The sequence below is a fragment of the Magallana gigas genome, chromosome 4 (genome assembly GCF_963853765.1).
Source record: "Magallana gigas chromosome 4, xbMagGiga1.1, whole genome shotgun sequence".
NCBI lineage: Eukaryota > Metazoa > Mollusca > Bivalvia > Ostreida > Ostreidae > Magallana > Magallana gigas.
The window spans coordinates 50655742-50678445 of record NC_088856.1 but is presented as its reverse complement, the minus strand read 5'-3'; the positions used below and the strand labels follow the sequence as shown (position 1 = coordinate 50678445).

The following is a 22704-nucleotide window of genomic DNA, read 5'->3' as shown; positions in this document are numbered from 1 at the left end:
GTACATTTTTGAAGAGATGAAACATTGAGAATGCAATTTCTAATGTAAATTCATTTCTGATTGATTTTTACAATTGAGAAAAAGTAATTTCGGGCCTACACTAAAATGTTTAGGTCATTTGAGTCAATCGGATGACCTATTGTATTGGTAGGCGTGCAACAACTGTCAACTGTTTACAATTTTACATTCCTCTCAAAATACTGAGCCAGTCTTTGTGTTGACTATGCATGGATTATTTCTTTATCAATCAAAATCTAAGCTTCAACTCCATGGAGACCTCAGCCTTGGAAGGAGTAGTAGTTACCATGGTAATCTTCAATATATGAAGAAATAACGGGTTTTCTGTGTATTTTTCTGGTCCACAAAATTATGATAATCTAATAAATGTATTTCTAATATTCGATTATTAACAGATAGATACATCACATATTAATGATAAATTTATTCTTTGGCATTTAATACTGGCTTTGAAGGTAAGAATCAATACAATTTTTTTTACATAACCCAGGTTCATGACTAGTCTGTCTTAGCATGCCTATACACGAATTGTTCATAATCGTTTTCAATGCCTTCAGGACATCAGAATATGTGCAGTTATAACTGTCTAATTCTGGAATTGTATTAACATGTCATTGAATACACATTTTTGGTGAAACATTCTAAAAATGTTTAATTCTAAACCGCTGAGAGCACTTTAAATATAATGAAGTTCTACATTAATATCAATAGGTGTCCATTATACTCTAAAAATTTGGGAGCCGATGGTATACTTAGTATATGCACAACGCATTTTTTCGGGAGGAAAATTGTCTCCCTTATTTCTTACAATAATATATTAGAGTAAAAAATTAAAAGCATGCTGTGGAATAATTTAAATTCGTGGGGGCCAATTTTCGTGGATTATGACTTTTTTGCTGATTTGTGGGGGTGTAATTTCGTGGATGCGGCGGTTACTGTTTCAGCAACAAAGATTACTTTCTAAAATTGTTTTTCGTTGAGGATTTAAATTCGTGGGGGAGGGCTACCCACGAATACCACGAAAATTGAGCCACCACAAATTCTAATGATTCGACAGTATTGCTTTACTTCGTTAGAGAGATTGTAAAGCCAGCACGTAACATTGCTCTCTCTCTCTCTCTCTCTCTCTCTCTCTCTCTCAGGGCAGAAAAGAAAAAAAAGTATAAAGAAATAAAAATCTGTACCTTTACATATTTTATTATTTAAATAAAAACATCAAAAAGATGACATGAAAATTTATGATACAAACCTCTCAGAGGGACATTATAAAGATGTTGAAATAGGTTCACCTTAACAATGACAATTATACTTCTACAGAGAAAAATGTTAGTGGGTGTGTAAACATTGCTTTAAACCTGTGAAAGCATGTTTACATGCATCTTTACAGCTACATTCTGAACAGCACGAGAGAACTCTTACACTATGCATGCCTTTTAAAAATGCAATTTATAAATGATGATAATGATAAAAAAAAAATTATGATGATGAAATGGTCTAATAATCAAAATGTTTGTAAATATAAAGTGTTGGTTTGATAATCTATTTTATCTAATTTCAAAGTATCAACATGTAGTTAAAATATACATTTAGTTCACACGTTTCATATTTCAGTTTGTTCTTATAAGTAATGCAAACAAACATACAAGGAAAAAATTCTGTAAAAATTTAATACCTTGCAAATCTTTACAAGTATCTCATCCCCCCCCCCCCCCAAAAAAACCCCAAAAAACCTTGGCTTCAATTAATATCTCGCAAGAATACTTACGGCAGTAATTTAGCTATTCCTGTGTTGTCTTTAAATACCTTTTACTTCTAAAAATAATGAATGAAGTAAAATTTCATTTCATATATGAAATACTTATTAAAATTAATAACATAGCACAGGATAAAAGGTCTTTTAAAACTTCACTACCTTAGGTAACAAACAAATGTTTGCCGCCTTATAGCTTGAGCTGCACCGAAAAATACTCTTTGATTGATGCAAATAAATATTGCCAACTCATGGTTGTTATTTCATTCATTTCAACAGTTTTAGACTTAAATTGCATTTTATAGAAATAAAAATTTATGAAAAATCACAGAGCACATTTTTAAAAGATGCAACGAATCTGAAAGAGGTTCTTTGAAAAAAAACATACATGTACCGTAGTTTTCTTTTAAAGCATACTTTTAACCATTTCATGTCTTTCATCTAATTGAAGAGATCAAGTACCGCACGCGTATCACAAACCAAAACATTACAGAGTTATATATACATGAATTTTTACATATAAGTAACATGGCTGATACATAGACATGCAATTGATGATTTGAATTAATCATATTCTACACGGAACAAACTACTAAGTGATGGTAAGACATCTTGTAGACAACCAAACATTCAATATACATGTAGGTATACTGCAAAATGTTTGTCTATAGTATTGATATCACCAGGTTCAGACAATGATGTACCTGCATGTACATAAGTACACAGCTATAAAGTACACAGTACACTGCTATGGAGTAAGAATGAGACTAAGTACAGTAAGATGTATTAATACTATGGCATGCATCACAACACCAACACACATCACTGTGGTCTATTGCAACTGTCAGTCACCCTTCCCCAAAGGGAAGCAACTTGTTGTCTATTCTTGCCATGGTGACAGTAACCATGACAACATTTTTTCACATGACCTTGGTTCCATGACACTCAAACTGTTTTTGAAAGATGAGTATGGAGTTCTATTTAGACAAGTTCCTTATTGCAGTTCACATGTTGGAGTTGTCTTGATGCCGCATGTCCAGGCTTTGATTGGATTGACAATCTGAGGAGCTCTGATTCATGTAGTCCTTAGAGCCAGGGTATTCAGGGGGCATCATGGGTCCTGAGCCTGGCATATGCATGCCGTGGTGCATGTTATACCTTTGGTGACCAGGCATGGAGAGTTGGGACATGTAGTTGGGGTCCATTCCTGGCATCAGGTAGGGTTGGGGCATAGGGAAGGGGTAAGGTGCAAAAGGGAACCCCATCATTGGCATAGAGGGCATTCCTGGCATAGAGGGCATGGACATGTTACCACTTGTTGGAGCTAGAGAGGAGGAAACAGAAGATGTGACTGCATCTTGTGTACTGGTGATAGGACTAGAGTAGGGCATAGAGCCCATCCCAGACATGGGGGGATAGCCCCCACCCTGAGGGTACATCAGCTGGTTCTGAAATAGGAATGGGACATGAGACGGACCCATTCCTCCAGGTATTGGATATGGCGGCAGGTTAGAATTGTTTCCCATATGAGATGGCATGGAAGGGACTCCCATGTGGTTTGACATATTTGAACCTCCTCCCATGTAATTTGAACCACTGTTCATGTGGTTGGAACTACCACCCATCTGGTTGGACATATTGGAATCGTAATCCAACTGGGACCTCATATTTCCATCCATTTGATTCGACATATCAGGACCACTCTCCATCTGGTGTAACATATTGGAATTTTCACCCATCTGCTGCGACATATTTGAATTTCCACTTGACTGATGCGACATATTTGAATTGCCACTCATCTCGTGCGATATATTTGAATTGCCACTCATATGGTGTGACATATTTGAATTGTTATTCAACTGGCTGGACATACTTGAATTACTATCCATATGATTCAACATACTTGAACTTCCACCCATCGGATTTGAGTCACTACTCATCTGGTTTGATGTATTAGAACTGTAATTAATCAAATTTGAAATATCGTCCATTTGTGATGTTGTAAAGGTATCAAGCTCTGTCTTTGAAGGATTTCTGTTGGGTGTACTTTTTCGGTAGAACAACTCCTCTTTGCTGACTGGGAGGTCAGGTTGGGAGTCCATGCTTTCCAAATTGTCACTGACTTTGTCTATCTGTTCATCCGTCGCAGAATCACTGCCCACTTTTGCATTTCCAGTTTGTCTGATGTCACCAAACATGTCCGACTTTCCAAACTGCGATGCCAGGGAAGCACTAGAGTCTGTTCGAGATATCGCAGGTTTGATTGGATTGTCCTGGCTGGAGTTGGAACTCGATATTGCGGGCTTGATCGGAGCATCATGCCCATAGAGAGACGCAAGAATATCACTGGCGTCCTGGTCCTTGGATGAGGAGGAACTGGACTGAGATTCGCCCTGAGAATCAGAGGCTTCTTCTGAGGAGGCAAGTAAATCCGCAGTCGTCAGGGCTGAAATATTACCAAAACCCGAATGAAAACAAAATAATGTACTGTAGTTTCATCAATATTTATTGAGTACTAATTTTTAAAGACTTTGTTTGTGAGTTGAAACTAAAAATGAAATTTTTATTGAAAACACAAAATCTCATACCATTTTGAATTGGTAGGAGAAAAAGCTACAGATAAACATATCCTGTGACTTTAAACTGTACTTTTTACTAGTCGTGAATGATGAGTGATGACAGTGCTATATGACTAACCTGATGATGTGGATGAGTTGGTTGCTGAGGTAACAGGAGAGGAGCTTGAAGCAACAGCTGTGGTCGACCCAGACAGAGGAAACTTGGCTCGCACTGCAAAGATCTTGCCTGAGTTTGTTCGGATGTAGACTCCTTTGGGAGTTTTGATGATGAAGATCTGCTGTCCAGCGGGAATCTTGTTTGTGCTGGTTCCTGCTGTGGACTGTGTACTGGTGGCTGTACCAGGTAACATGATATCTGAAAAAATAATCCAACAGATATTCAGAGTCCTGAACATGCTTGGATATAGAGTGGGGGTTACACCACCCCTGGAAAATTCAAATTTATCAAATTCATGTTGTTGAATTACAGGTTACCAATAATAAGCATTGAAACCACCCCATCCCCACAATCAAAGTTTTCTATGGCCTTTGCCAATGTCCTCAGGGCCAGTATATAGGTCTATAATACATAGAGTATGCATGCAGGCTTGCCAGGCTAGGTGTCCATTAACAGTCTGAATTGTACACTTCCATAATCTAAAATTATTGTTATTTTAATAAATTAATCATTAAATACCTGTAGTAGTGAGAACTTTATGAACGGACACCCCGGGTTTGTTTTTGCTAATGATTGGCAGATTTCGGTTCTCTCCCCTGCCAACACCCTTGGGCTGCATGGGTACTGGGGTGGTGATCATTGGCTTCACACTGGCCACAGGGCGAGAGGTGTAGGTAGTGGACGGCCTGCAACAAACAAAGCGATAAACAGAGATGTTTGAGACAGAAAACAGAATTTTGTGACATTTTAAATTGATTACTATTTTGAAAGTTAAAGATAACAAATAGGATAATCACTAGAATCATAGAGATCTCTGCTGAGACGTACCAAATTGGCTGTGAGGGTGGAGACACAATCTTAATCTGTCGAGCGTTTCCTTCCTGTCCCTTGGGGTAGAAAGCTGCGTATGAGGGTCTTGAGTACGAGACATTCAGCCGTTTCTCCATCACGTAACTCTGCTGAGCAAGTCTTTTCTCCTTCTTTGTCAATCTTAGTTCTTTCTTATCTATCAGCAAGGACTCATGTTCAAAGGGTTTCTACAATTTATTCATGTAATTAAAAAAACAAATTAATACATGTGTATCTTTATTTGATGCCAATTTATCTTGATCAAGAAAGATCAACATTGACAAGATGGTGACACAGTTAACATGAATAGAAAATAATCCTTACCGTCGTAAGCCAATGTCCCTCAGTTTGCAGAAGTTTGTTCATGATGGGGTCTTCATAATCTTCCTGACTAAAGTCAGCATACTCAGGTTCTTTGTCCTAAGAAAAAGAATTTAACTCTGATGAGCAACATACGGAAGCTTTATATCCATAACAATTCATAGCAATCATAAGATACATGTACATCCATAAATCAAGAATCATATAATACAGGTGAATCTCGATAACTCGAACTTCAGGGGACCATGATTAAACTTCGAGAGATCAAGAGTTCGAGAGATCGAAAGTTAAAAAAAATCCGGAAATTTTTGTTCCGGTCATTTTGGTTCTAAAACTATAGTAGCCGGAAATTTATATTTATAACATGGAAGGATATTCTGACATGATTTCAGTCGTATTTTCTGCTACATTACTTCAATTTAAACAATACAGAACTCACTTGTGTGGTTATTAAGTGTATTTTTTCACGTTTAAAAACTTTTAAGCATATTATGATTTCTTGATCATTACGTTTGAATATTTTAAATAAAGAGCATTTACCGTAACATTCACAAGTTGTTGAAATTAATAGATCACTTACAAATTACTTATCTACCCTTTGAAGGAAGCAATGGGTAGTGTCACTTACGTAATCAACCAATTAACACTACCACGCTAGCCCCCAGGAGTTCACTCAACCGTCTAGGAAAGGTCCACACGGAGCTATAATTATACGCTTGATCGGCCGCGTGTGTACACAGCAATCACTTCGAGTTATCAAGAGTGAAAAACAATGAAATATGTATAACGGGACCCAGGTTTTACTTCGAGAGATCAAGAACTTCGAGAGATCGGAGTTCGAGAGATTAAGAGTAAATTTGCTTAGTTATATAGAGAAAAAAATTGGGACCGTAAGTTCACTTCCAGAGATTAAGAACTTCGAGAGATCGAAGTTCGAGCCATCGAGTGTCACCTGTATTGATATTTACTATTTTGATTTAAATTGGAAATAGCTATAAACCTTATGTTGTAAATAAATCTGACAATTTAACTCTATAAATAACGTAACAGACCTCTTGAATTCTATATATAACCTTAAGTTAGTGACCTCTTGATTTCTATATATAACCTTAGTGACCTCTTTAATTTTATAAATAACCTTTAGTTAGTGACCTCTTTAATTCTATAAATAACCTTCCTGATGTCTTTAATTCTAATTTTTTTAATGTAACCCTGTATTGTCATTTCTTAAAGTAAAAGCAACTTTTTTTTCCTAAATCCATTACATAAATAAACCCTGATGCTCTGCACTAGCTATAAATAGTGTCTACTGACCTCATAATGAAGTAGACTGTCCACCTGTCTCTTCGTCAGGTGATTTTGTATCTGCATCTCGTCAATGACACGATCTAGATAAACAGATATTAAATACAGCTTATTAATACAATTACTGTAAATAGGTCATAAAAATATCTACCAATGGAAAAATAAATGTATCATCCTCTTTTAAGGTGCTATGGGACATCTGTCAATATTGATGTGGATAAAGGTGCATTATAACTGAAATACTTTCAGTTTAGAATTTTCAAATTTTACAATATTTAACCCAAAAATAGCTTTTAAAAATATTTGGCGAGGTAAAGTTTGTAAAACTCGCGGCGGGATTCTAATTCATAATTAGATTTATAGTAAACCCCCTGACCCACTGCGCTACACTGTTAGGTGACAATAATGGGAAAGAAATTACTTATATAACCATACATTATTTTATTGTTTATTTCGATAAACAATCCTTCACAACATGGAAGTGTCCCATACCACTTTAAAAATTACAAAATATAAGAGTTTAAACTTAACCAAAGCTACAAGACTTAGTCCCCTCCCACTGCCTATTTTTACACTGATTTCGTAAAGAGAAAAAGGTTTCTATATAAGGACCCTAGATTTAATAACCCCCATCTCTGCCTCCATGATTTGAACCACTCACTTGACATTCCCTGCTTGGACACCTGGCGATCGTAAATCTTCTTCTCCATGCTGTTGTCGGTCACCAAGCGGTAGATGTAACTTGGCTTGACCTGTCCAAACCGGAAAACCCGACAAATGGCCTGACAGTCGTGGCAGGGATTCCACGAGGCATCAAGGACGACAACACGGTTGGCTCCTACCAGGTTGATCCCTAGTGACCCAGCTCTGTCAGAGAGAAAAAATACATTATATTGCAGGAATTTGAATTGCCTCCATTATCATGCTGGAATAAATAAGAAAGATGTGGATAAAACTTCTTTTATAAACAGTAGTAATATAATTAATATTCATTGTGGCTTAATTTTTAGCAGATTTCATGTGCACCTATTTTTATTTTTTTATTTCTTACATTCTGCAGATACACAATGCAAAATTATGATGCTTTAAATATAATAATTCAGAAGTGCAAATTTTATTTTAGAGAGAGAGAGATTAAAATTTTATTAGATATTCTTTCCTAGATATCTCAAGAATCATGGTAAAAAATATATTATCAACTTATCAGGTAAAAAGAAAACGTAATAAATCAAAATTGTTTGTCCCTGGTTCTTCATTATACCTGGTTTAATAAAACCTTGAACTGTGACTGGTATTACCTGGTAGAGAGAAGGAAGAGCCATGATTTGGTATTTTCGGGTGAGTTGAACTGATTGATCAGTTTTTCCCGTTCCTGTGCTGATGTACTCCCATCCAGTCCTAGGATATAACCAAAGCAAGCAGGACATAAGTATAATGGTCCCTGAACAAGATATATGTAAGCCAATGCTCACTAGTAATACCCCTGCTCTGATGTGCATATCAATATTAGGCAAAGTCAACATTTAACAGGAAGTTGAAGTTGGTTTGGTACAAAAATAGATCCCATTATATTTACTAAAAAAGAGTGTGCTAAAATTTCAAGCATCTGCAATGATTAGTTGCTGAGAAAAACGCGACAGAAATTTGTTATGGACAGACAAAAATACAACAGTAAAACAGTATACCCCCCTCTCCTTCGAAGCAGGGGTTGAAAAATAATCATTATTTTAGTGAAAGTGTATTTAATGCCCATTGCAAACAATTTAATTCTGGTATTCCCTACTTCACAAGATATCAAAAGCTGCTGAGATTCTCTAGTCATTCTTATTAAAATTAGACATATAAATCTTCTCCTTTTCAATATGCTATGCAAGATCTAACAACCTCTAACGGAACACCACATATGCAGATCTATATATGAAGTCAGAGGTTCCCCCCAACTTCACTAGTAAAATTACACTTACCATATTTTAAAGGTAAATACACCAAATTAAAGACCTTTATTCTTGGTTCAGAGAACATAATATGTGTATGAAGGGATATGGACTGAGTTTCCTACAGTTCATAGAAATCCCAGAAATCTGTTCAGGGTTCCTAAAAATAAACCTATAATGAAGTACTTGTAACGTTGCACTCACTGAAGTAGCTCTGATTTTTGCACCAATTCTCATTCATGTCTGGACGTGGGACTTTCCGCTTGGACAGAAACTCCTCAAGGAGATCCAAAGTAAACAAGCTCTGGCTGTAAGAAAGGTTCCAACATCTATTAGACTAGGTACTTCTTATTTCCATGAAAATACAATAAACTTACTAACTGGGAAACAAACCTTTATTGATATACGTATATGCATTTATCAGTAAACTCTTTTCCTACTTTTCACTTAGATATAAGACTTTTTAAGCACATACTTCAAATTTAAAAGCTTGGCAATTTCAGTTAGCCTCTTAAGCTTTTATTGTGTCTGCAGATAAATGAAGTTATTTGGTATACCTACCTGAAGACCAGAATTTTGTCGCCAATGGCAAGAGATTCCTCCAAGACTTTGAATAAGATGGCCATCTTTCCTCCACTCTCCAGGAGTCCACTGGTGTATTCTTTAAGTAGGTCACTGACCTAAAAAGTAGCAAAATGGTGTCGTCACATTCAATCGAGTTACAAAATCCAATTTCCCTGTAGTTAGGTTTATGAGGTACTTTGCGGCTTTAAATTGATGTTGAGATTTATGCATGAGACAGCTGATTGCTGAATAAAGGAAAAATTGAACCTGTATTTAAGGGTCACCTTGTCAGAGCACTTTTGTGAATTTTCATATACAAATGGACCACAATATGGTGCTTAAATTCCTAGCATAAAAAAATTATAGAATTCTATACATGTATTGAAGGGATTAAATTACCCATCTGTATCTAATTCTTAAGAAGAATGAACAGAGTGACAAAGCCCACATTCTTAAAAATGAAAAACAAAATTCACGGTAAAAAGGAAGTTACCTAATTACTCATACTGGGTATAAAAGAAGTAAATTACCCATTCGTAGCTGATCTCCTGCCCACGTTCGTATGGGGGGTAGTACTGGTCGACGGGCTGGGGGCTCTTCTGGGGCTTCTTCTTGACACACCTCTTCTTTTTGGTTCCCGTTCCATTTTCCGTCTCAATGTCAAGGTCATTGTCGTCAGTGATGCTTTTCTTCTTTTGGATCAGATTGTACAAAATATCAGGATGGTTCCATATCTGTACAGAGACATAATGCAGTCAGAATCACTTGAAAACTTCTTAGAGATTTTCTTACTAAATGATCCTTGATTTGCATATCACATTGCTTTGTTTTAGAAATTTTAAACCTTCTTGATTAATATGCCAACTAAAAAAGTGAAAGCACAATAACATCATTGTACATGTAGTTTTGAAAGGATTTTTCTGCAGCTTTAATTAGCACTAATTGTTGTAATAATTTAAAAACAAAATTCTCTCTTGGTTTCAGGAAGTCCACTTAAATTCAAGAAAAATTTCATCCTAGCATTAACATGATCAGCTGCTCTACCTTGCAGCACACAGCGAAGGCCTTGAGGGGATTGGTGTTCGCCCATGACCCGAGATTCTGGATCTGTAGGGAGTTCATGAACTCTCTGTACAGAGTTCGCTGGATTGGGGACATGCGCACCAAGAAAATGAATTCCTGTTTGGGCGGCAGAGCCTGCTGAAGAACAGTGTGACCTCGTCTGGAAAAGAAGAACTTCACCATTACAGATTTAATACTGTCAATGTATACTTAGTCTTAATACTGTCAATTAAGAATGCTTCTGATTGTTGATCATTTGAATAATGTTTTCTTGTTTCATGATTAGTATTTTTTCACCCATGTGGTTGGATTTTATCAGAAAATAACCACACTTTATTTTTCAAAAAATTGTTCGTAAATAATTCAGATTGCAGATACAAACCATTCTAAAACAAATTTCGTTCATAATGTCAGAATGAGGATAAATACAGAACACTTTCAATCTTTTTATTAAGATGTTTATCATGGGAACCAGTTGTAAATAGGTTTGCAAGTCTGAATTTTATCCGTAATTGTTTTCATATATTTCATAGTCTAGTAACTATGCAAACTATTAATATACATGTACATCTTTTCAGCTAAATTTACAAGTAAATACATGACTGTTCATTTATTTACAACAAGATCGTATTTTGAATTGTACATAAAACTTCCTCTATCTGTTCAATTAAAACTTGGCAAACTGAATAAAAAGTTTCATTTGTCAAAAAAAATCTGAATATTTATACATGTAAAGGGACCTTCTCAAGCAGAAAATGATACTGTCAAGTATGTATAGTCAACCTTATAATATTGTTTTTTTAAATGCATTAATTTTTCAAATTTACCGATATTTCCTTATATAAACACACAGAACAGCAAAATCCTTTATTTCTGTGCGACCTTTTTTAAACAGCCTTCTCAGGATTTAATCACGTGACCAACCCAGGACATGTCCCTTTGAACTATTTAACACTGCTGTTTATTTCTTCATAATATTCCCACTACTATTACCGTAAATACTGACCTTTGTACGAATCCCTCCAGTAAGCTGTGAAGTACGTGAGCCCGATATCTCATCAGCTTGACGTCAGAGGGCGTGCTGTCCTGACACTGGCCATTGGTGATTGGACGCTCGAACATGTTGCTGAACTCTGTCTTGGTGCCGAGGTAGTTGGGGCGAACAAAGTCCACCATGCACCAGTACTCCATCAGATTGTTCTGGAGGGGGTAACCAGTTAGAACCACACGCCGTCTGCAGTGAATACAATTAGTACAGCATTCAATGGGCAAACAGTCGTAAAATAATTTCCCTTTCTGTTATTTTGTAGTCAGTGCAATTTATTAGTAAAAGATGATTAGCAAAGGCAAATTTAAGTCTGCTTATGACAAGTTTTTACTAGATCTTCAGTTTGTATGATCGTAGTTACATGTATGTGTCCAATATAGACAAAAGCATTTGATACATTATTCAATAAATCGAAATCTTTGTATTTTAAAGTAACAGGTAAAATAAACACATTGAAAGAAGGTACACCAAAAATTATTTGGAATAGTACTCAACAAAAATGGTTTAATAAAAGCTGAACAGATAGGGCAATGAAATATTGTTTTCACAGTCATTATAATTAGGCCTAACAAAAAAAATTGTGTGTTTCGGGTAACCCGACCTAACCTACAAAAATGGCCCGATCCTACCATTTTTAGACAGTGTTTTAAAAATTTCCCCAGGCCGATTTTGCATGGCGGTACCGCCATGCATTGAAGATCCCCCGCCATGGTGGCAGGGGATAGTTTCGAAGGAAAGACCCAAAATTTTGAAATAAAGGGAGAACCTGGGGTTTGGCTGGTTATTTGAGGGGTATAAATTGGTAGAATATTTATTGCATTCATTTTGTGGATAGAGGAGCTCATGTCAATTTCATTGATATATGACACTTTAATACTGGTAGCACTTTTCATCAGATATGGAATGAAAATGCGAAACTGTGGCCAAAATTTTCACTTTCGGTTTTGTGCTTGAAAAGTAGGGTGGGTTCAGAACACGGAATGTCACTCGGAAAGAAGGTGATTGACCCCCCATCAATTGGTGATTATTTGCATGGGTATACATTAAGCTACCAATCCTATGGTAGCTTATGGCAGTTGCTCGGGACTGGAGCGTGGTTATGGACCCGTGAAAATGTGAAAAAAGGTCAATTTTTCAGAAAATTTTGAGACCGTCCCTGGCTATTCTTTATAGTGCTATATGTAAGTTGTACTTGTTTTATTCTGAAATGTTTAAAAATTCTCAAGAGTCGGGACCATGTGTCCCCTGCATGCAAACCAATTTTAGCAAATTTAAAAATCCACTGAAAAATTAAATCCCATATATGAGCACTATCTGCCTCACATTTCCTCGACCAAAAAAACTATCCCCTGCCACCCATGCATCACACAATGCCGCCATGCTTCCCGCAATGCATGTTTATTTCAAAGCAAAATTCTTTTTCCAATTATTACACATCTTAACTGTAATTAGTAGATATAAAGTTGTCGTTTCTCCGCTCAAACTTCAGGAAAAACACTTGCACCCGCAGTGAGCGCAGTTAATTTCGACATCGATCTCAGCAAGGGGGCACACGTGGTTTACGGTTTAAGGACTTAGCTTATGATTAAGATATATTAAAACTGAGTTTATTAATTGGTGATTAATGCATAAATAGAGACGTGATTACCAGTACTTCTTGTTTTAATATAATGTGCTTTTTTCGACATCTCTGCCATTATCGAATGTTGTGGATTTTCCAAAATCTAAAAATAGCACAATGTTCACTCGATGGAGTTAGCTTGGATTCGATATGCTTGAACTCTTTATTTGCCGCAAGGATATTGGAAACTTGAAAAAATGTACATAATAAAGAAAGAAAAAACTACAGTTATTTGCAGAAATGCACGGAAGCGATGTCACATGACTAGAAACATCGTATATTGTATGCCTATGAAAATGATTGACTGTGTACATACACATAAACGGGGAAGGGGACTGGTGTCAAGATATCACAGAAACTTTCATATGGACCCCCAATTTAAACAAGAAATATTAACTGCCCAGAATAAGTTGAATCAAGTTTGCTGTAATTGTATGGACTTGTTCTGCCTATTTCTTGTTCAACACCCCCTAAAAAAATCTCTTCTATATAATATGTAGAAGAAGGAGTGGGACAGAAGCTGATGTTGAACTGCCATGTGAATCTATTACTATATTTCTTGTGTTTTGTGAAAACTTGTGAGGACCAACCTTTTAAAAAACTGATTTTGAAAAAAAATGTTATTAGTTTTGCCAGAAAAAAAACAGAAAAATTGTATATTAAATATACACAGATATTAAAATATAATTATGAATTGAAATGATACTTGTTGATGTAGATTTCATGAAAATGCATCAGTTATAGTACATATCATGTAGTACGTTTCATCAAATGGTTATACTATTACACACAGTGATTTCGCCGGCTTAGGCGCTTTAATGCCGCACCTCGCACTTACTCTGACAAACTCCCCCCCCCCCATGCTTCAAAAATTTTCTGGGGAAAACACTGTATTACAGCCTATTACAGTGTAATAGATGTCTGATTTTATCCGATTGTGATTTTATCTTATTTCCAATAAAAAATACGTTTTTAAATATGAAACAAACAAACATTCTTAGGATTCATACAAAAAAAAATATGATAAAATAAAAAAAAATCCCTACCTACCTAACCTAATTTTTTCATCAATGTTACCCTAAACACACAATTTTTTTTGTTAGGCCTTAACACCCACTGACAAATTTCCCTTCACAATCTTTGCGGCAAGGCTTAACTGTCTTCAGTTTAAATTGATTATATACCAATGTCTCAAAATATACAAAATTTGTAATAAAATTGTGCTCAAATATGCAAATGTTTATAGTTAGTTCGACTAACAAGTTTCTAATTTTCTAATTTTGTAACCAGTTACTATCAGTCTGACGCAGTAATTATTTTAAATGGGTAAGAAATTGCCTTACCTAAAATTAAAACAGTTGGAGGTTTGCATTTATCTCAAGAATTACCACTTTGACATTTAAATCCAAGTGAAAAATTTACAACTCTGTTTGATGTTGAGGCCTCGTATACTATAGACTTGGGAAGATGTTTCAATGAGCTGACACTGACCTTGTTTTGATGTTCTTGAGGGACTGTGAGATTCCGGCCTGGCTGTTCTTGATGCGATGACCTTCATCACACACAATAAGGTCAGGGCCCGGGTTGATCAGGGCCTCATGTACACCTACAGACAGAAAAATACTGTTACAGAACTCAACCCACAAGCTTAAAACACTCTCATTAAATCAAGTCTCATTACCGGGTAAATCCATCCAATGGGGCCAAATGGCATTGCTGCAAATCTCCAAATTCATCTCTAACTTATACATGTAATTTGTGGTCCACTCACCAACTAGGAATTATTGTTTGACCTAACCTCTAGAGATCAATGGCTGACCTGCCATGGACACGTACTAATAAATCCATGGTTCTCTTCTTACCTACTAGAGATCCATGTTTCTCTTAAATCAATTTATCATGTTTGGTTGACTTACCCATTAGACATTAAATGGCTTCACAGCTTCTCATTACAAGATCCACTGTTCACTTACCCACGAGGAGTTCTTTGTTTTTGTCCTCTTCGTCTACATCAATCACCACAGGAGAAGCGGAAGGCTTTTTTGGTTTTTTGACCTTGACATCTGCCATGTGACCTTTGCGACTGGACAACAACCTGTACATCTCATACCCCATCAACAACACCCCTCCCTTAGTGTACCACTCTCCTGTAAACAGACCAATCAACAGTTCTAGTTAGTGCTGAAATGAATGTTCGAATATTCGCGAATGAATAGTTAATTTATAATATTCGAATGTATATTTAGCATTCGAATATTTGATCACATGTTTAACACCCATATTAAGCATTGTAAACTAAGCAGTATCGTGTTATTTAGTAACAATGGAAAGAAGAAGCTGGAAAATTTTACTCTGAACGAAAGAAAAGACAAGCCATCTATGACTGCCATGCTTGGTAGAATCTATTACTTAACCCAGTAATAGACTCTTTCGCCATGCTTGTTTACCTTGAAAGTAAAAGCAGGTTTTACACCGAACGGAGACAAACATTCTGGATTTATCAATTCATAATATACGCTGAAGAAATAATTTGCTTAAATGTGTGGACGTGTGTGAGCTACGGAGAGTTAATATCGAAAGGTACATCGAAAGTTTTTTTAAAAAAGATACCTCGATATAATTTGTTCTTTTTTTTAAATAAACAGAACATTTCCGGAACTATGAGCGTTATCAGTTTTCTTTTTAATACTATATCAAACATGGCGGAAATATTTGGATTGACTTACGAAGTTACGTATCGGTCTCACACAGGAGTCAGGACTGCAGTACATTATTGAAGAAGTAATAAATCTTTTGATTGTATTTAAAGGAAATTTTAAAAAAATATCGGTATATTATTATTTGCTTAAAAAATAAATGCACACCCAATTCAATGGAGACTCATGCATTTAGTGTCAACTTCGAACTGATGTTTTTAAGCAGTCTACGCATACATCCACTTAGTAATACAAACTTAATACCTTGTCTTTGACATCTACGAATATTCGAATACGAATCGAATAGCACTCACGAATATTCGAATACTAATTTATGGTATTCGTTTCAGCACTAGTTCTAGTAAATAAACCACACGGTTACATACCTCAATTTACAAGCATATTTCATGCAATTTCCTACAGTGATTTTGTGTAATTTCTCTTCAATAAATTGATTTTCTAGTATATGCATAACAGGAGAAACATTGTTGTGTGAGGGGTACCCAATGGTGCCAAAAACTCTAATACTAGTAGATCTTTTCTTTCTATTTGATGACGATATACTTAATAGTTCATCAATCCTTCAAACATCCAAGAAAATCAGATTCTACAATAGCCTAAGTAAGGTCTACCTGTACTTTAGATCAAATTTCTCCACTGACATTCAACCTACCTATAACTTTGGCCCTGGACCCTGTGGACTTGAAATTGTCATTGAGGAGAAACACGTTAAATGGGCGGGGAATCACATGATCGGTGCCCAGGTCACCAACCATCTCCTTCGTGGGGCACCACATGTTGAACTCTGCCATCCAGTTCTGTAATGTGTTGATGGGCACGATCAACAGAACAGTCCTAGCCTTGGCACACCGCAGGAACACGTCCACAAAGGAGATCATCTGGATGGTTTTACCCAGCCCCATGCTGTGGGCCAGGATACAGCCGAAGCCAGGGCTGTTGTGGAATCTGCTGAGGGACTCAATCAGATTGTCGTACAGGAAGCGCACTCCACCGATCTACGAAAAGAAAACAATTTTACGATTACAGTCGGGAAAAAAACCAACCTATTTACAAAATCTACCTTGATCATTTTAAAAGTGTTTGATCTTACCTGATGTTTCTTGATATATCTTGCAATTTGTGGTGCTAGAAATATATCCGGTTCATCCGACGGATGGCCGATGTTAACCAGCACTCGACCAAAGTCGTCATGAGCGTTCAGAGCATCATTTATATGGTTTCCTGCGTTGTTTGGGTCTTCAGGATCTACATCGCTGTCTTCGTCCTTCGTCAGGAGAACGTCTTCTTCATCGCTACTCAGCTCGATGATGTCACTGTCTACAATAATCACCGAACGTAAACTGAATACACAGGCACAGGAAGTGCAAATTATAAAATGCAAACAATTCTGTGGTTTTTTCAATAATTATTTAATACCAATAATCGTAGATTTCATTGATGAGTCGATCAATAAAATTACAATGTAAATGATTATTGAAATGCGATTTCTTATAACATATTGTATTAACAGGGTTACAGGCTACAAATATATGTTTTCTTAAAACTGTCATTTTCACCTATTACCACGAAAATTGATGCCCAAGAATATTTAATTAATGAAACTACAGCATTATGATGATTCAACTCATCATTACATAATATGCTCTTCTTTAAAAAAAAATCAATGCTCCAGGATAAGACAATCCCTGATTATTGACATGTAATGTAAAGAGGAGAGTATGTCCATGGAAATACTATTCAGCCTTTTTAATCACTGTCATAAATTTTAATCTTTCGGCGATTCATATCAAATTGCAAATATTGAAATTATGGACCTTACACTACTTCAACTGGTCAAGCAACAAGAAATTAAGTACTTTAAAGTAGAAAACCAACAACCAGAAAGATTGATTCTGATTATTTTCCAGCTGTGTGTGAATTTGCTACAGCTAATATAGATTTTATACAGCAACTATATCACTCTTTAACAAACATGTAAATGTCCTTTGTTATAACATATACAATTATAAAAAATCTACAGAAAATTTTAAAAACATTCAGTTTTTTTCACACTTCAGGTGATAAAGCTATAACAAAGTTTTTGTACAGTGCACATTTTTTTCCTGTCAAAAGCCTTGTTCATTCCGTTATACAATTATATTTTCCGTGTACCCCTTGAAGTTAATAAGATGCATACCTTCTGATATAATTCCTGAACATCCGCTGTCTTCGTAATGCTTTATATTTTCAGATACAATTCCTGACCGTTCTAAGTTGTTGATAAGGTTTATACTTTCAGATAAATTTTCTGAACACCCAATGTCGTCCAAATGTTTTACATTTTCAGATCTACTTCCTGAACACCCAATGCTGCTGCTGATATTTTCAGATTTATTTCTTGAATACCCAAAGTTGTTGATATGGTTTAAATTTTCAGACATATTTTCTGTATACCAAATGCCTTCCATATGGTTCCTATTTTCAGAAATGTTTCCTGAACACAAAATGTTGTTCACATGATTCATATTTTCAGATTTATTTCCTGAACACTCAATGTTGTTCATGTGGTTCATACCTGCAAATTCATTTAGTATATTTTCGGAACTCCTAATGTTGATATTGTTCATATCTTCATGTTCATGAACATGCATATTCTCTGAACTTTTGATTTGGTTCATACGTTCATGTTCATGTACATGTTCATTCTCTGAATGCCAAATACTGTTGATTTGGTTCATACCTTCATGTTCATGTAGATGTTTATTTTCTGAATGCCAAATATTGTTGATTTGGTTCATACCTACATGTTCATGTAGATGTTTATTTTCTGAACACCCAATAGTGTTGATGTGGTTCAAACCTTCATGTTCATGTAGATGTTTACTTTCTGAATGCCAAATATTGCTGATTTTGTTCAAGCCTTCAGATTCATGAACATGAATACTTCCTGCACACCCATTGGTGTTGATTCTGTTCATACCTTCATATACAAGCATATTCCCTGGACACCCAATATCGTTGACGTGGTTCAAACCTTCATGTTCATGTAGATGTTTATTCTCTGAACACCCAATATCATTGATGTGGTTCATACCTTTTGATTTCCTTCTGGGCCGTCCCTCATCACTGCTGTCCAAGTAAATGACATCACTGCTCTTGTCCTCATCATCCACTGGAAGAAAATTGGAGGCCAACATGCAAAATTCTATTATGACTAAAGGAAGTTTTTGATGAACTTATATTTATTACTGTTATTTTATCAATACTTTTGTTCCAAAGACTTTCTGCACTGAATGAGTTATATTACTTATTTTGTAATTCTGAAACTCTCAATCCCAAAATTTTATCCAAAGGTTAACCATTTATCTACCTATGGGTGAGTTGTGAATCCTGATATCTGCTATGTTGCTAAACATATGTTTAAGACTTGAGTTGTGCACTTAGACTTGAGTTGTTGGGTACTTACTCTGTAACAAGGACTTGAGTTGTGAGTCATTCTCCTCTTTCTCCTTCTTTCGCTGCTCCTCTAGAGCTTTCTGTACCTCTAGAATTCTCTGCCGACGCTCCGCCTCTTCCTGCTGTGCGTTCAGTGTCTGTTTGTCAAGGTCATTCTCCTTGATGATGTCCCTAGAGATTGTCAACAGTGACAATTAGTCAGGCAAATAATGGCTTTTCATATTATTATTTATATTATATTGACTTATATAGCGCAAAATATACATGTAGTTTCTATGCGCTGTACACTTTGTTAATAAAAGGGATGTGCTAATAAATGCTATGTTAGAGATACTTTAAAAAATTGCGACATATCATCAACTATGACAGTTATTCAGGCAAATAAGGGCATTACATATCATCAACTTGAACAGTCAATCAGATAGTATAATATTAAAATTTTCTACTTTCATACATGTTAGCCTAAACAGATCTTGCTACACTTGCTATGATACATTATTGTACACACTTCAAACAGAATTTACTTGTATAAATATTTTTATATGAAATGATCATACTGTACCGGGGTAGGGATAACTAGGGTACGAACAACATGTATTCATAAACACACAAAATGACTGTACCTGATGTTTCGACGGAGAGTGACTGGTTTAGCATTCTTGGATTTTTTCTTCTTGCTTTTGTCTCCCCCTCCCCTTTTCCGCTTCCTCTTTCTGCCCGTCTGCTGTGCGGGGGCGTTGCTGGAGTTTTCATCGTCCGCCTGTGTCAGCTCCTCTACGGCCTTGACCTTTGGTGGTTTGGGGTCATTCTCCGTCTTGACCTGTGGTAGTTCATCTGTGTCCATAGTATAGGAACCTGACAATTTATCCATAATTTATCAATATTGTTCATTCACCTGTAACTTGACATTTCATGATCATCTCGTCTATAATTTTACTCTTTTTTTTTTAACTGTACACTGAAAGCATAAATTTAAATTAATTCATGACCCACAATCCTCTCCTGTCTTATTATAGAAGATTCCTAAAGTATTTGTTTTTATTTGCATCAAAATCTTTTGTATTTACCTAAGTCACATTATAACTAAATAGATATGAAAATTTAAATACGAATTCAATGAAGCCATAAATAAAATAGTGAAGCAGTTCAAAAACATGTTTTCTGGGTATGAATTACAGGACATGGAGTGCAATATAAATTTAACTTTCAATAGTTATTTCAAAATTAATGAAAAAGAGCATACTTTTACTTTCTTCATCCATTTCTTCTTCATTTTCACTTTGTTCACTATCCTGGGATTCTTCATCTAGATGAGAAAGGAAATCAGGTCCTCAGAGTACTAACAACACAATCATACATTCTTCTAATCTAGTTATGGTAATTAACGAAAACCATAAATAATACCGGTATAATATAAATAATCACAAGTTCAACAGATCCCCCCCAAAAATCATTCTCTTTCAGCAATAACAGGGTCTCTGATCAATGACTTCAAAAATGTATATGACTTGACTTTTAGTTGACTTCTGAGACAAATTCTGACGTTTGAAATCTTGGAAACATGCTTTACCAGAAATTCAACAGATCATGAAACAAATTAACTTTCACTTCTGCTAGGTTTAGCTCGTTCATAAATCATTGCACTTTTTATAAATTCAGCATTACCATGATTAAAAACCGATCTTTATTATTAATTTTCTTTAAAAAAAAAACATCCCAACAGAAATAGATTACTCGTTTTTTAAATATAATTAATGAAGCTAATTTCACAGATTAACTTCCATCCAAAATAATTGTAAACAAAATAATTTCTTTTAAAAAGTTTTCTATAGCTAACCAAACAATCTGATACTGTTTTATTAAGCTCAATATATGTACCCTAAAGGTGTTTCGTTTAAAATCAACATGACCCAATATGTTGAACCTATTAATCAATGAAGAAAATGCAATGCAGATTTCTATTAAATAGCATATTTGATGAAATTAGCAGTCTTGTTTTTTCCCCTGTTTTCTACCAGGAAGAGAAATAGTTAAGTTTTATTTCTCGAAGGCATAAGGAAAAAATGCAGCGAAAACAAAATTATGATATATATATATGTCCTAACAGAATAAACCTATAGTCTCCATTAACACAGCGATGTAGACAACTCCTACCTTCTTCCTCACTGCCTTCACCATCTTCGCCATCTCCACCACTCTCATCTTCTTCATCTTCATTGATGTCTTCTTCTTCATCATCTTCATCTTCCTCGTCTGTTAGAAGCTGGTCAATTGTTGATTTCTTCTGGTCTAACACTTCGGTCATTTTGTAAGCGTCAGTATGCCCATAAGAATTTATATCTCCTGTTGTATAATGTTCTATAGGTTCATCCATTTACGATCAAATATCATGGAGGTTCCATTACAATCAATGCACTGTCCTGCAAGTAATAAGATGAATGAATCATAATTGCTTAACACTTCAGTATGAATATCCTTGACTTTCAATCTTTAAAATTTTTTTTTATAATATTCTATGTACAAATTATGTAAACGGTCACATGACTATGAAATCAGCTGTTCTGTTACATGACCCCTAACCTCAATCAAAGAAATAGTGTAAGATACATTAGCCCCACATATTTAATAAAACCCACCAAACCTCATAAAAGTATCTGTAATTAATGAAACCAAACATAAACAAAATGGAGAATCCCTTAGATGTGTGTTGTGTACTCTATTTATACTCAATCACTTCTGCACCCACGAAAATCAAGCGATTGTATTTTGCAATACCCCAACTTTCAAAAGAACATTCTTTAAGAAGAAATTCAAAACCTTACGTTGAAATTATAGAGTGTTGGTAATTTCTTCATGAAGTCTGCATTAGTAATGTTATTTTACCGAGAGATGTAACAAAGCGAATTTCCTAGAAGGATCCCGGTGCTGAGAAATAAACACACCGTTGTCTCTCATATTGCAATACTTACACTATTATTCCGAGTCCGTTGAACCAACGAATCATTTAAAATTCCAAAATAGTATCACTTATTAGCGTCCTTGTTATGGTTTCTTTAAAAATCATATTTGGATTTCCCGAATATTTCAAGCGATCGCGAGAGATTTCTTTGTACACTTCCGGTGCAAGATTTGATTAAAAGTGGGAGATCAAGAACCGTTTCCGTTAATTATACAGTTAGTGGTATTCTTGTTTACGGAGATGTTTAAATAAAAAGAAAAAAATACAAATGACTATTAATTTCTACATTATCATTATCATTTTTTTTGGTATATCAGAATACTTTCTGCTGCGTTATCTCAACAAACAGTACTTGTATTTTGATGAAAGAGAGGTAACTCCAACT

General features: G+C 35.5%; 1 protein-coding gene across 3 annotated transcripts; it reads right to left on the bottom strand.

Moving 5' to 3' along the window:
• Positions 1-1194: 1194 nt before the first annotated feature.
• On the bottom strand, positions 1195-22507 carry LOC105342815 (helicase ARIP4). 3 transcript variants are annotated; one of them, XM_066082789.1, is made up of 24 exons: positions 22330-22507; positions 21515-21775; positions 20604-20666; positions 19984-20215; positions 19371-19531; positions 18999-19076; positions 18102-18479; positions 17016-17242; positions 16578-16920; positions 15182-15355; positions 14700-14814; positions 11546-11773; positions 10522-10699; positions 10008-10211; positions 9475-9593; positions 9118-9221; positions 8278-8377; positions 7641-7846; positions 6989-7062; positions 5678-5773; positions 5333-5541; positions 5024-5190; positions 4466-4702; positions 1195-4214 (listed from the first exon to the last, which is right to left on the bottom strand). In XM_066082789.1, exons 2-24 carry the CDS (start codon positions 21732-21734, stop codon positions 2773-2775), a joined length of 5355 nt encoding a protein of 1784 aa, XP_065938861.1. In that variant the 5' UTR covers positions 21735-21775; positions 22330-22507; the 3' UTR covers positions 1195-2772. The 3 variants fall into 3 exon arrangements, with proteins under 3 accessions (XP_065938861.1, XP_065938860.1, XP_065938862.1); XM_066082788.1 differs by having other exon boundaries at positions 21515-21780; positions 22330-22506; XM_066082790.1 differs by lacking the exon at positions 18102-18479 and having other exon boundaries at positions 21515-21780; positions 22330-22506.
• Between the last annotated feature and the right edge of the window lie 197 nt (positions 22508-22704).